General features: G+C 37.0%; 1 protein-coding gene across 1 annotated transcript in view; it reads left to right on the plus strand.

The window, feature by feature from the left end:
* Nucleotides 1-1,370: 1,370 nt before the first annotated feature.
* The window catches only part of LOC118803159, a 39,572-nt gene continuing 26,154 nt past the window's right edge, over nt 1,371-14,788 (plus strand). Inside the window, exons 1-3 of the mRNA XM_036563683.1 lie at nt 1,371-1,563; nt 2,630-3,901; nt 7,777-9,822. Coding sequence (XP_036419576.1) covers nt 2,820-3,901; nt 7,777-9,822 — 3,128 coding nt within the window. The 5' untranslated portion in view covers nt 1,371-1,563; nt 2,630-2,819. The remainder of the gene's footprint in view (nt 1,564-2,629; nt 3,902-7,776; nt 9,823-14,788) is intronic.

The raw sequence follows: 14,788 nt of genomic DNA on the forward strand, positions 1-14,788 counted from the left end.
AAAGATATTAATGCTAAAATCTCCAATTAATAACAAATTTAATTAATAAATCCCACTTTAACTTCTGAGTAAAACTGTAACAGTAATGTAAAATAAATTTCTATTTCTTGTTTTCTACTTTTCTACTATATATATATGTAAGACTAATTGTGTGAATGCTTTATTGAAATCTCTTTTAATCCCCACTGTAGACAGCGAGATGGGTTCTATACTGAACTGGAATAATAACTCCAGAGAAGACAGTGTCCTGATTCAGGAGTTTATATTTACTGTAGCATTTCTTGAATGAAAACCGAAAGTAAAGTGTAACAGCAGTGAACCCCTGAACCAGCCAACAAGGTCCATGTTAATCAGTTAATGAAATTAAGTATCTTATGCACATTCATAAATATTCTACATGTTTATTCTGGCTAAAAGTTCTACCTATTAATTCTAGCAGTTATTCTGCAAGGACTCTTAATCTGAAGCTAGTGCTAGTCCGCCTTCTGGGGGGGTACATATCTGTTAGACAGTAAGTATTTTTTTAGTTGGGGCTCAGATGTGTGTGAGTGCAAATGTGAGCTAATGCTTAAGCGAGCTGTTAGCCTAAAGCCTTGCTTTCTGTACAGCGTGGCTGGGGCCTGTAAACACAACATTTGGTGTTCAGTATGAATGACATCTCCAACCCCAGCATGCCCCAGGAGAAGGGGAAAGCCCCCAGTTCATCTCAGAGACTTGTGGAAAGGACTTTTGTAATGGAGTGAGCGAAGTGTGTTTGTGAAATGCTTTGTCATGTTAATTCTGGATTATTTGTTCTACAACATTTCTTAATTATTCTGCTAAGCATTATTTTTGTGAAGGTGGGACAAGCCACAGAACTGTGTTTATACATTCAGTTCAGGAAGTAGCAGGTCAGTCAGAGTGACCAACAAAATCCCTGTTATTTTCGAGTTTTTAATGTCAGTTGTTTAGAGAAAACAACAAATTTAAAATATTGAATAAAAAGCAAAATGTAACATGTGTTTTTTCACCTGTCTTTTTTAATAAGATAATTTCTCAGAAAAGACTGAGCTCTAACAAAGCTGACTATTCATAGATATTTATTTTATAGATTCATAGAGGTTTATTTACTTTAGAACAAGAAAACTAAAGAAAGAGCTAAAATATTTAATTTAGCTCTTTGCTAGAACTCAGGATAACGAACAAACAAACAAACAAACAAACTAATAAATATTCATTCCACATTGCTGTCATAGACAAACAGTAAGAGGCATGCAGCAGCTTGTAATTTTTCCTTTCGATGCAGTGGTGATGTTATGACTGGAATGAGCTCTAACCAGTTTCACCCTTTCTAAAGAAAAGAAAGTTCAGCCAAATTCTGATTCAGTGTGGACTGCCCCAGAGCGTGTTCAGGTCTATAATGTTCTAAAATGCTCCAGTGGGAGAAGATACTCTACTGAAATGGAGATGAAGTGTTTGTGTTGGTTCAGTGATATTTTCTCTTGTAGATCTGCTGTAAATGAACACAGATGAAGGTGGACTTGCGCTTTCTCACTGAAGACGTCTAGACAAACCTCAGAAAAGGTAACCGTACTTTCAGTTTTTGACAGAGAAACAATAGATTTTACTGTAGATTATACATTATATATATTACTATTAGAGTCTTGTTTGTATACAACGCTCGGCATTGCTAACAATAATCTTTATTTTTATAACATTATTAAAAGCATGCTGATTAAAAAGTAATGATACAAATAAGAAAAATAAACAATTAAGAAAATAATTAAAACTCAGAAATAAAGTAATATTCATAAAAATGACAATCACAAAATAAAATAAGAATATGCAAGTATCTGGTTAAATTAGCCAGTTAATGATAATCCAGAGTAAATTAGAAGGTTTTATTCTGTTTGTTAAATGTGAATATCGAGTGTGGGTTATGGACTTTAGAAGGAAGTGAATTCCAGATGCTGGGTGTGTAGGAAAAAAAAAGCAGCTCCACTAGTTTTCTTCAGGTTGTAATGAAACACCTCCAAGAAGCAGTCATAGATCTAAAAATATGCAGTTTGTCAGGATCACTCCACAGCTTCTGCACTATTAATAAGTCATAATGATAAACATGCTAATATTCTACACCATTAATAAATAGTAATGAAAGACATTCTATTATTCTACATCACTAATAAATACTAATGAAAGAATCTGGATTTGTCTAAATAATATGTCCTCCCTATTTTTGGGGTTTGTCTTTATAGAAGTGTTTGATTCACAATCTTTACAGGTTAGTTTACAAAAATTAAATTAATTAATAACTAATGATAAAGTATTAGTAAAAACATATTAGTCCTGTTAGTTACTCATTAACTCTGCAGGTTAGTTTATCATTTTTACTATAAGGGCACAAATACCCTAACTATTGAAGGAGTATTAGTAATACCACATTATTCCTGTTAATTACTCATGCTGAACTATATTGGATACCCTTTCACTTTAATATAGGAGCACAAATACTGTTAAATAATTATGAAATATTAGTATTAACACAATACTCCTGTTAATTACTCATGCTGAACACTAAACACTAAATGAATCTTAATAAAAAACATTATTACTCAGCACTTACATCATCTTGTCAATAATCTGCTCCCAGGTTGAAGCATGCAGGAATTCCAGAAACCAGCTGTGTCTCTATACAGAGCGACCAGTCCCGGGAATACTTTCTTGCATTCAGTAGAGGAGAACATAGCTGTATGAATACAAAAAGTGACAGGTCCATGTGAGACTTTCGTACACTCAGTACTGGAGGAACCACCTTTGTGTTGATAATCAGTGACTAGACCATGGGAGACTCTCATACATTCAGTAGAAGAGAACCCAGCCGCATGTCTGCAAAGAGTGACCGGTCAATTGGAGGCTTTTGTACATTGAGTAGAGGAGAACCCAGCCGCGTGTCTATAAACAGTTATGGTTCCATAGGAGACTCTTATACATTCAATAGAGGAGAACCCAGCCGCGTGTCTGAAAAGAGTGACCGGTCAATTGGAGGCTTTTGTACGTTGAGTAGAGGAGAACCCAGCTGCGTGTCTATAAACAGTTATGGTTCCATAGGATACTCTCATACATTCAATAGAGGAGAACCCAGCCGCGTGTCTATAAACAGTTATGGTTCCATAGGAGACTCTTATACATTCAATAGAGGAGAACCCAGCCGTGTGTCTGCAAAGAGTGACCGGTCAATTGGAGGCTTTTGTACGTTGAGTAGAGGAGAACCCAGCTGCGTGTCTATAAACAGTTATGGTTCCATAGGAGACTCTCATACATTCAATAGAGGAGAACCCAGCCGTGTGTCTGCAAAGAGTGACCGGTCAATTGGAGGCTTTTGTACGTTGAGTAGAGGAGAACCCAGCCATGTATTTATGAAGACTTACCAGTCCATAGAAGGTGGAGAACCCATCCGTGTGTCTATGAAGAGTGACTGCTCCATGCTTGAGCCTCCTGCATTCAGCAGTGGAGGAGGAGAACCCATCCGTTTGTCTATGAATAGTGACTGCTCCATGCTTGAGCCTCCTGCATTCAGCAGTGGAGGAGGAGAACCCAGCCGCGTGTCTATAAACAGTTATGGTTCCATAGAAGACTCTTATACATTCAGTAGAAGAGAACCCAGCTGCGTGTCTGCCAAGAGAGACCGGTCAATTGGAGGCTTTTGTACAGTGAGTAGAGGAGAACCCAGCCATGTATTTATGAAGACTTGCCAGTCCATAGAAGGCGGAGAACCCATCCGTGTGTCTATGAAGAGTGACTGCTCCATGCCTGAGCCTCCTCCATTCAGCAGTGGAGGAGGAGAACCCCTCCGTTTGTCTAAGATTAGTGACTGCTCCATGCCTGAGCCTCCTGCATTCAGCAGTGGAGGAAGACAGTCCAGGTGAGTGTATATGAACAATAACTGTTCCATGTTTGAGCTAGCACACTCCAGTGGAAGAAGGAACCTCTGATTTATGGTAAAAATATAGTACCAGTAAACAACAATTCTGAAAATTAAGCAGGTTGAACACTTCCTGAGTTTTGTGCTCCATGTTATAGATCAGTTTATAAAGCCTTATTTAATTATATTTAAAATTAGCAGGACTAAAAGCCAAAGAGTAGTTTCTCTAGTGTAGATCCATGAAGAGTCACAGTCAATGCCAGAATATTGCCAGAATAAAAGAGGTGAAATTTTAAGAACACAATCATTTATCATTTACATACTATGTAAATATATTACTACTGTTGCACATGTTTTTATTTCCAAATGCATTAAAGCCAAATATCTCTACCATGGACCATTCACTCTTCATAGACCCACAGCTTGGCCCTGTAGAAACTGTTGTTTTGGTCTCAGATCTGCTTTGATTTAACAGGGTCCCAAAAGGAACATAATTTTGCTGCCTGAGCTTTTGCAGAATATCAGAGTATTACAAGCAGGAGCAGAGGAGGGTGTGGAGGATGTAATGCATGTATTATAGCACAAAATTGATTTTACAAATATAGTGAATACACTTTACATGATAATACACTAAGTTTTAAGTTCTGTATACATGTATTTTCAAGATGCAGTTGTAATTGATTAGCTCATTAATAATCAGTTCATTTCTTCCAGAAGAATTTATATCTGACTAAATGCTTTAGAGTTCATACTGGGCCAAAGGCAAATTCACATATACTTCTGTAGAATTTTGTACAAATAGTGTTAATGGTTCCTTAATCCAGTACTAAATGGTGTTTGACCTATCATGTCTATAAGAAAGCACAAATAGATTTGCTTTTATTATAAGGGTTTATAGAATTCTACTGGAAGTTGATCACATATGTCTGCATAAATCCAGAACGGAGAGCTGTCACTGGTTTGCTCCAGACCCCCATCATGTCCCTTCCAACACATGCCACTGGAAATGAGTTGCTTGGGCACAAGAGAACCATTTTATAGAATTTCCCCATTCACTTTCATTCATTTCAAAAAATGTTATTCATTTGGTAAACAATAAATAATAAAATGTGTTAATTCAATCAAAATTTGATGATTTTTTACTGCAACAAAATTTGCTAATACTTTGGTGTTGACTAACAAAAATTAAGTAAATAAGTAAACAAATAATAATTGTATTCATTAATTACTAAGACATAAGTTTTCACTTAATGTATATGATTTCATGTTGGTGGTTTGTTTAAAAAAAATATAAAAGAGGCTTTACTGTTAGAATCACAATCCAGGTTCGTGTTCAATAAACAGGTGTAGGTCAAATCCAAAAAACACATCCAACACAAAAAGACAAACATAACAGAAGGCAGTAAGTCCAAAAAGGGTCAGGCAAAAGACAGAGTCAAAAAACAGGAAAATATGGTCATACACAGGAATGATAATACACACAGAAGAATGCTCAGTAGATCTAGAAAGATACAATACCTCACAAAGAGCTAGTCTAAAGCCCAGGCTTATATATTAAACTATCATGGTCATATGAGACAGGTGAATCAAGTTAGTATTCTGGTGAACGAGAGCACTGATTGGAGTGTGAAGAAAAAAAGTTCAGGAGTCACTTGGGTCATGTGATCTCCCAGAGGATTCTGGGAGATGGAGTCCAAGTGTGTCTCAGAGCCGGAGGGATGCGTGACACGTACATACACAATTAATTTAGCATTTAAGAATTACAGCCAGTTAAAATATTAGGCAGATTTATTAATTTAAACACAACTTATACTATTATATACTAGTATTATATACTATTATATTTTTGTCAATATTTTTTTACATAATTTTTGCAAAATTTTCACATCATACCAGTGGCTGCTCTTTCTATTGTGTGAAAATTCCATGACAAGTAGACAAACGGAAATGCTCCAAAATCACTTGGAATAAAACCTCTTAATGCTAATTTACATTAAAATTGGAGAACATTTTTGTCTTCTTTTGTAAAGTTATATTTTGGAGGTACATGTTTTTATTTGGACAGCAATTATATGCAGTAATATTAACAAATAAGTTAATACAATATTATTTTATATTTCTCTTACTGATGATTTCCTACTTATTACCTACTTAATATTAGCCAGCCATTATTAATGCAATAATGTTCATGTTACCAAATGCATTACTTACCATTAGTCAACACTTGTACAGTGTCACCCATTTTTATGCTGCCAACATTTTTATTACTATAACCCCATTTCCAAATAAAATGTTGGGACGCTGCAAAATATAAATAAAAATAGAATGCAATGGTGTGCAAATCATTTAGACCACAATATTTAATTGAATACAGTAGAAAGACAAAATATCAAATGTGAAAAACTGTGAAATTTTACTGTTTTTTGAAAAACATGTACCCATTTTGAATTTGATGCTGGCAAAAGATTACAAAAAAGTGGGGATGGGACAACAAAAAACTGCTAAGGTTGTGGAATGCAAAACACCTTGTGGAACATCTCACAACTAATTAGGTTAATGGGCAGCTGGTCAGTAACATGATTGGGCATAAAAGAGCATCTCAGAGAGGCGGAGTCTTTCAGAAGTAAAGATGAGGAGGGGTTCACCACTCTGTGAAAGACGGCACCATCAAATAGTGCAACAATTCAAGAATAACGTTTCTCAACATCTACGGTACAGAAGATCATTAAAAGACTCAGAGAATCTGGAGAAATCTCTGTATGTAAGGGTCAAGGCCAAAAGTCAGTGTTTGCTGGCCGTGATCTTGGGCCCTCAGACGGCACTGCATTAGATTAGACATGATTCTGTAGTGAAAATCACTGCATGAGCTCAGAAACACTTCATCACTGCATCCACAGAATGCAAGGTAAAACTGCCATTCAAAAAGAAACACTGCTGCTTTGTATGGGCTTCAGCTCATTTAAGATGGACTGAGGTGAAGTGGAAAAGTGTCCTCTGATCTGATGAATCAACATTTTAAATTCTTTTTGGAAATCATGAACACTGAGCTTGTTATCACTGAACTCTCAGATTGTTATCAGCACACAGTTCATAAACCAGCATCCATGATGATGTTGGGGGGGCATTAGAGCACATGGCATGGGTGATTTGTACATCTGTGATGGCGCCATTAATGCTGAACAATATATATACAGGTTTTGGAGCAACATATGCTGCCATTCAGACAACGTCTTTTTCAAGGCAGGCCTTGTTTGTGTAAGCAAAACAATGCTAAAGCACATTCTGCATGTATTACAGCAGCATGGCTTCATAGTAAAAGAGAGAGTGCTAAACTGATCTGCCCGCAGCCCAGACCTGTCACCCACTGGAAACTTTCGGTGAATTATAAAATTAAAAATATGACAAAGAAGACCCCAAAATGTTGAGCAGCTGAAATCCTGTATCAAGCAAGAATGGGAAAAACTTCACTTTCAAAATTACAGCAGGTGGTATGCAGCACAGTGGTAAACATGCCCAGGTCCAACTTTTTTTTAAATATGTTTCTGGCATCAAATTCAACATGCACATTTTTTTAAAAAAAAAATTATATTTTACAGTTTCAACATTTGATATGTTGCCTTTGTACTATATTCAATTAAATATAGAGTTTAAATGATTTGCATATCATTGTATTCTGTGTTTATTTACATTTTGCACAGTGTCCCAAATTACTTGTTTGTATGTTATTGTCTAGGAATATTCATAATTCAGAGCCTCAGGTAAAGCAAAAAAGCATCTACTAAATTACATAGCTCAAATGTAATAGTACGAATGATGAGACAATTATATTTATTTGTTTTAATGATGTATGTTTTATTGTGTTTGACTCTGATTAGGCAGCTTTCCACAAGAACAGCACTGCAGATAGACACTCTGGAAGATATTTATCAAACATTGGATGATGTCCTTCACAGAGTCTTAGGGAGACACAAAACTAGCATGAAGAAACAATATGAGATTTTATTTGAGGGAATCAAAACAGAAGAGAATAAAACCCTCCTGAACAGGATTTACACACAGCTCTACATCATAGAGGGAGAGAGTGAAGGAGTGAATGAAGAACATGAGGTTCTACAGATGGAGAAAACACCCAGGAGACGCTTTCAAGACTCTCCAATCAACTGCTTAGACATCTTTAAACCTCTACAAGGTCCTGAAGGAGAAACACAAAATAAATTTAAAGCTATAATGCTTAAAGGTCAGAGACAAAAAGAAAAGAATAAAGAAAGAAAAGAACACAAAGAATCAAAACTGCAAAAGCTTAGATCTTTGCTGACTAAAGGCAAGAGAGAAGCTCACTCCATATATAAAGACCGAAAGAAAGATGAAGAATCAAGAGTTCCAGAGCTCAGAGCTGTTCTGACTAAAGGCATCGCTGGAATTGGAAAAACTGTCTCTGTGCAGAAGTTCATTCTGGACTGGGCTGAAGGAAAAGCCAATCAGGATGTAGAGATCATGTTTGTACTTCCGTTCCGGGAGCTGAACCTGATTAAAGATGATCAATACAGTCTTCATGGACTTCTGTGTGACTTCCATCCTGAGCTCAAAGATCTGGACCCAGAGATTTATGATCAGATCAAAGCTGTGTTTATATTTGATGGTCTGGATGAAAGCAGAATTCCACTGAACTTTGAACAGTGTGAGAAAGTCTCTGACATCACCATGACATCATCAGTGGGAGTGTTGATGACAAACCTCATCAAAGGAGAGCTGCTTCCCTCTGCTCTGATCTGGATCACCTCCCGACCAGCAGCAGCCAATCAGATTCCTCCTAAATACATCAACCGTGTGACAGAGATTCAGGGATTCAGTGACCCACAGAAGGAGGAGTACTTCAGGAAGAGGATCAGTGATGAAGACCAAGCCCAGAGAATCATCTCCCACATTAAGGCAGTGAGGAGCCTCCACATCATGTGCCACATTCCAGTCTTCTGCTGGATCTCAGCCACTGTTCTTCAGAGAATCATGAAACAGCCTCATACAGAAATCCCTAAAACTCTGACTGAAATGTACTCACACTTCCTGATCACTCAGACCAACATGAAGAACGAGAAGTATGAGGAGGAAGACGAGAGAGACCCAAAGAACCTGCTGGAGTCCAACAGAACCATGATACTGAAACTGGCTAAACTGGCTTTCAAACAGCTGATGAAAGGCAATGTGATGTTCTATGAAGAGGACCTGAGAGAGAGCAGCATTGATGTCACCGAGGCCTCAGTGTATTCTGGGATTTTCACTGAGATCTTTAGGGAGGAATGTGTGCTTCACCAGAGGAAGGTCTACTGCTTTGTTCATCTGAGCTTTCAGGAGTTCCTGGCTGCTGTTTATGTGTTTCACTGCTATGAGACCAAGAACATGAAGGTGCTGCTGCTTTTTAAACCACACTTCAAACGGTGGTCTGAGAATGCAGTTCCCCTGAATAAAGTGATGAGGGGAGCAGTAGATAAAGCCTTAAAGAGTCAGAATGGACACCTGGATCTTTTCCTCCGTTTCCTGCTGGGCATCTCACTGGAGTCCAATCAGAGACGCCTACAGGGTCTGCTGACACCAACATGGAGCAGCTCAGAGGAAACCAGAGAGTATATCAAAAGATTAATCAAAGGAGAAGATAAACAATATCAAATTTCATCCAACAGATCCATCAATCTGTTCCTCTGTCTGTCTGAAGTGAATGACCAGTCTCTCTCCAGAGAGATTCAGGAGTATCTGCAATTAGAAAAACACTCAGGAGTGAGACTCTCTCCTGGACAGTGTTCAGCACTAGCCTGCATGCTTCTGATCTCAGATGAGGTTCTGGATGAGCTGGACCTGACGAAATACAACACATCAGAGGAGGGTTATAGGAGGCTCATCCCAGCTGTGACTGTCTGCAGGAAAGCTCGGTGAGTATTATATGAAAAGAATACAACATCTATTAACACTTCCATATTAAAAGTTAAGTAGGACTATTATGGAGTTATGAAATAACTAAAGTTTGAGAGGAGAACCATACTTGATGCTCCTTCTCCTACCAGATTTGCTTCATAGAAATTTGAAGTTTTCACATATCACTGCCTCCCTATCTCCCTGATCCTCAGTCCTACCTTGTTTCATCAAGTGGTCTAGCCTTCTACAGTCAAAAAATTACTCTTTGAATTTACTGTTTTTTTTTTTCATCAAAAGGGTTGCATGAAATTAATTTATCTACATTCAGAGATATAATTTGATTTAATTTTCTTATTATCTGTAAGCAATGTCAGCTTAACTATATTTTTGCAGAATTTACCTCAATTTTAATTTTAACTAAATGTAATCATGTTCAATCTATTTAATGATATTATGTAGATTGTTATAAACACAACTTGAGTAAAACTACTCAGTTCAGATGAATGTGAAAATACAATTACTTTGTTTATTAGCTACATCAGTTTGATTACATCACAGAGCATTTATTAGTAATGTAGAATTTCACATGTTAAATCTCCATAAAATATTAATTAAAATATTAAACAAATTAAATAAAATAATAAAACATTAACAAATTTAACTTTAACTAGACGTATTAATGTTCAATCTATTTAACAACTTTATGCAGATCCAAGTTTAAGCTCATTTTCAAATGATTTGTATGACTACACTATAACACTAGTTGTAAGTTGTACAAATAGTACAATGATCATTCAGGGCTTAAATTGAAGTAGACACTTGGGCCAAGACATTCATTCATCTCCAGGCTCTTATTTCCAATATTTAGGATCCATATGAGAACATTAAATACAGAAGAAAATGTAAAAAAAAAAAAAAAAAAAATTGACTGTTATATTTGGGGTTTACAATGTGTGCATGGATGCTGGGAATGAAAAATCAGTCACATTCTACATTTCTTGATTAAGCAGGGTCTTATAAGACAGAGTACAAAATCTAGAGCAGAAACATAAAAGTATTCAGGAGCTATAAAGCATTTTCCACTAGATGTCTACTAGACATCTCCAAATTGTCCTTACCCTCTCCAACCTCCCCAAATACAAAAAATAAGTCTATCACTTGTATTAAGCTTGTACAAGATTTCTTTGGTCTTGTGTGATAGAACAAATGTATTTCCCCTTCAGAGTAATATTAATATTTCTTCCAAGGAATCGATTACCCTATCCAAAATCTAAAAATGTACCCAACACCTCTGCAACATCGCATTTTGGACTTTAAAGAGGCAACAGCTGAACTCCTGGGGTCCTCCTGGGGCAAGAAAAGATGACCAAATGGATAAAATAGGCAACATGAAAACAAATACAAATGACAAACTGTGATGTTAAATAAGGCTAAATATTTATTGCTAAATGTATAATATAGATATCTGAAGTTATCTTACATCCTAAGAACATTTTAAAAGGTGTTTGCCGAGGTGTGCTCCATATGCAAACAATCAGAAATGACGGGGTGTAAGGGTCCAGACTGCGCTGCTGGCTGCCAGCAGAGGGAGACAGCAGCAAGGTGCCCAGCCTGTGCCGCTGGCCGCCAGCAGAGGGCAATGGCAGCAAAGTGCCATAACTTTAGGAAACCCCAATTCCCAGAAGCCCTCGGGCTGATTAGGCCCAACATGACACACCTGTGGACTCCTCTACTTAAGGCTGTGGAAAACAGCAGCCCTTTGTCACATTTTTGTAGAGGGGTGACCGGTACGGTGCACAGCCCAGGTGGGTATTTAAACAAAAAGAAAAGACAAAAAACTAAAATAAAATATTAAAAAAAGCAAAAATAAAAGAGAGCTGGAATAAACAAAAAGAGAGTAATTGCCCCAAAATTACTCAAAAAAAGGCATACAAAAGGTGTTTATTCTAAGTGCAAACAAGTGAATCATAAAGTCTGCCTTCCTGTCATAATTAGAGTGAAATTGTGTCTTTTGTTTTCTCATTTTCTTTTATTTCACGTTTCTAGTTCAGCCTTTGTTTGAGCTGCTTTCAGTGTTTTTCTCTTGGGGTGTTTTACCAATTGTCGCCTGTGCTTCTCACGGACCGCGATTCGAGCCTGGCTCTGGGTCTCCTCATTCCCAACATGACAATTCATGTCCCGTTACCTCAATAAATTTGTTTAACACCTTTTTACGCGGGTTTTCATCTTTGCACTTGGGTCTGCCTCCCTGCTGTCCCGTAACACAAGGTGTATTCAGTATGAGGTTTCTAGCAAACGGTTGCATGAAAATTGGTATGTGGGAAGTTAGTTCTAAGAAATTTGAGTTAGTGTGTTGGCCAGTGTTTATATATAATATTCAACACTATCAATTACTCAAACGGTCTTGGTAGAGGGTGCCTGTGCATAAACAGGTTAAATGTATAATGTGTGCTCAAGACAATGACTATCATGACAAAAGAAAACTTTATTAAGCTACATCAAATGCACACGCATATTAGGATCAACTGAAATACTCATTTGCTTTACCAATATAGAAAAACACTGAATGTTAGGTAATAAAACAAGACTGTAGACAGAATATAATGGTGTAATAGAATAAAATTAGACTATAAGTATATATTCTTGCTGAATACAGATCTGGTCGCTATGGCTCACAACCAACACATTCTCACACAAAAGTTACTTGAATTTTAAGAGAGATGGTGACAAATACAGCCATTCCTGTTTCATGTGATTTCAGCAATGTTCCCAAGTTAATTTTTGGGGAGTTCACTTTAGGGGAGAGCTTTGTACCATCCTTTGGCATGGGGATTTTTTCTGTAGAAATTCATAGTACTATTTCCTCTCATTGTGGTGAGCCATATTCAGCGCATAGATTACTCCAAGCATTACTGTAGTCTGGTGCAATTCATTTGATGTTTCCTAGAGTAATGTCTCCATCAACGACAACCTCAATGTCTTTATATTCTCCAAGAGCTCGACCCTCTTTTTGATGACATAAATGCCCATTTTAGTGTTGTGCTGATCTCCCAAGATGTCTTCACCTTGAATGTCCTACAAATTAAATCTTGTCATACATTCTTAGTCTTTTGTACTACTTGTTCCATAAAAAGTAAGCTCAGCTTATTTCTCATTTACAGTCTTCTAAATACTTGAACTCCTCTAAATACTTGCAGACATTTCCAACAGTTTTTATATTAAATACCATTGCTTATAATGAATCTAAATAGAATCAGCTCCCATCTATATAAAACTCCATTCAATGTTAAAATGCACTTCATGCAATGGATAGTTCTAGTTCATCTTTCTCACATAAGCACCTACAAGCTATAGTCCATGCTAACACGCTAACACATGAACATACCAATGACTCGTTTGGATTTGGATTTACTGGGCAGCTCAACAGTGGAAGTAAGAGACTTCTGGTGATGTCATGATAGGAGTAGCAGCTTGATTCTTTGGCTGGGGGAAGAAACCCTTAAAAAAACTAGCCATATCATTTTTCAAGTCTAATTAATCAATACAAATTGCTAAAAATGAAAACTGCAATGTCCACTTTAAAAAAAGCCGCCAAAAAGAAAGGCAAGGTGAACAAAAAGGAAGATAAACGAGACCATGCAGACGCATCTTCACACATTGGTGAAACAGGTACTGAAGAAAACATGGCGACGGTGCTCACAGAAAAAAACCTACCTTATCCAGGGTGGAGTCCACCCATTGTCGTCAGGTTTTTCGACTATAGAGTTAAGGAAATGATACTCTGACAAACCTAGAAAAAACGAGGGGTGATATACCAAGGACAGAAGGTTTTCTTCGATCAGGACTACATGCCAGATGTACAAAAACACAAGCAGGTAAGGGAGATAATAAAGCAACTCAAAGAGAAAAAGGTGAAAGCCCAGTCGCCGTTCCCTGCCCAGCTAACAGTCCATTTGGAATCCGGTGTGAAGACCTTCATGACCCTCGCAGACACGGCCCCCACTCTTAAGGAGATGGGAATTCATGTTAATGTGGATGATCAGGAGAATCTTCAGAGGGAACTATTGCGTAATTCCTTGGGCTTGATATTGACGTCAAATAGAGCAGGCATATCAACGATGATGAATGTGGAGGTTTTTGTTCAAGGTGAAAAATGAACAGCAAACAGCTTTGAATTAAATTTGGTTGGTTCATGTATATGAGGGGGAAAAAAAACAAAACAATACGGGCTTCCCTTCAGAGGACGTAGGCAAGATAATTTAATTTAATTTAATTTAATTTAATTTAATTTAATTTAATTTCATTTCATTTGATCTTATTTCTCTGTAGCATATAGGCAACTTGAAACACAGCATATTTGCTGTCCGTTAGTTGCAGTAGCACTGCATTTGTCTCCCCGGAGAGACTATAGTCACAACTTTTCTATTATGTTTGCTTGTTTCTACTATTCTAACAGATGTGCAGTCGTAAGCTGTGTCTCAAATACTTCACAGGTGCATTGTGTTAAAATGGAGGTTTGGATTGAGAAAAAAAGTGTGAGATAATATTAACACTTCATATTCAAATAAATAACTTGTCCATAGCCACCTATAATGTCCATGGATTGAATCATCCTGTTAAAAGGAAAAAAAATATATAGTGAGTTAAAGAAACTGCAATGTTCAATTGCATTATTAATTCTGACTGAGGCGCCGAAGGTAAATGCAGCACCATTTAAGGTGGAACGGGAAAATTAGAAAGAGAAGCAACTTCATCTTCGCAACTTTTTAGTGTTTGACAGTCTCTCGTTGCAGATTTAACATATCAGGAAACCAACTATGTTGCTTATAAATGCAAATAAGTCAGTTCATCTCCAAATGTCTTTCTCTTTGCCTTTTTCATTCTATGTTGCACACATCCCATCTTGAAGATATTTTATATATATATATATATATATATATATATATAGGGTGTGTGTGTGTGTGTGTGTGTGTGTGTGTGTGT

The sequence above is a fragment of the Colossoma macropomum genome, unplaced genomic scaffold, assembly GCF_904425465.1.
Source record: "Colossoma macropomum unplaced genomic scaffold, Colossoma_macropomum, whole genome shotgun sequence".
Taxonomy (NCBI): Eukaryota; Metazoa; Chordata; class Actinopteri; order Characiformes; family Serrasalmidae; genus Colossoma; species Colossoma macropomum.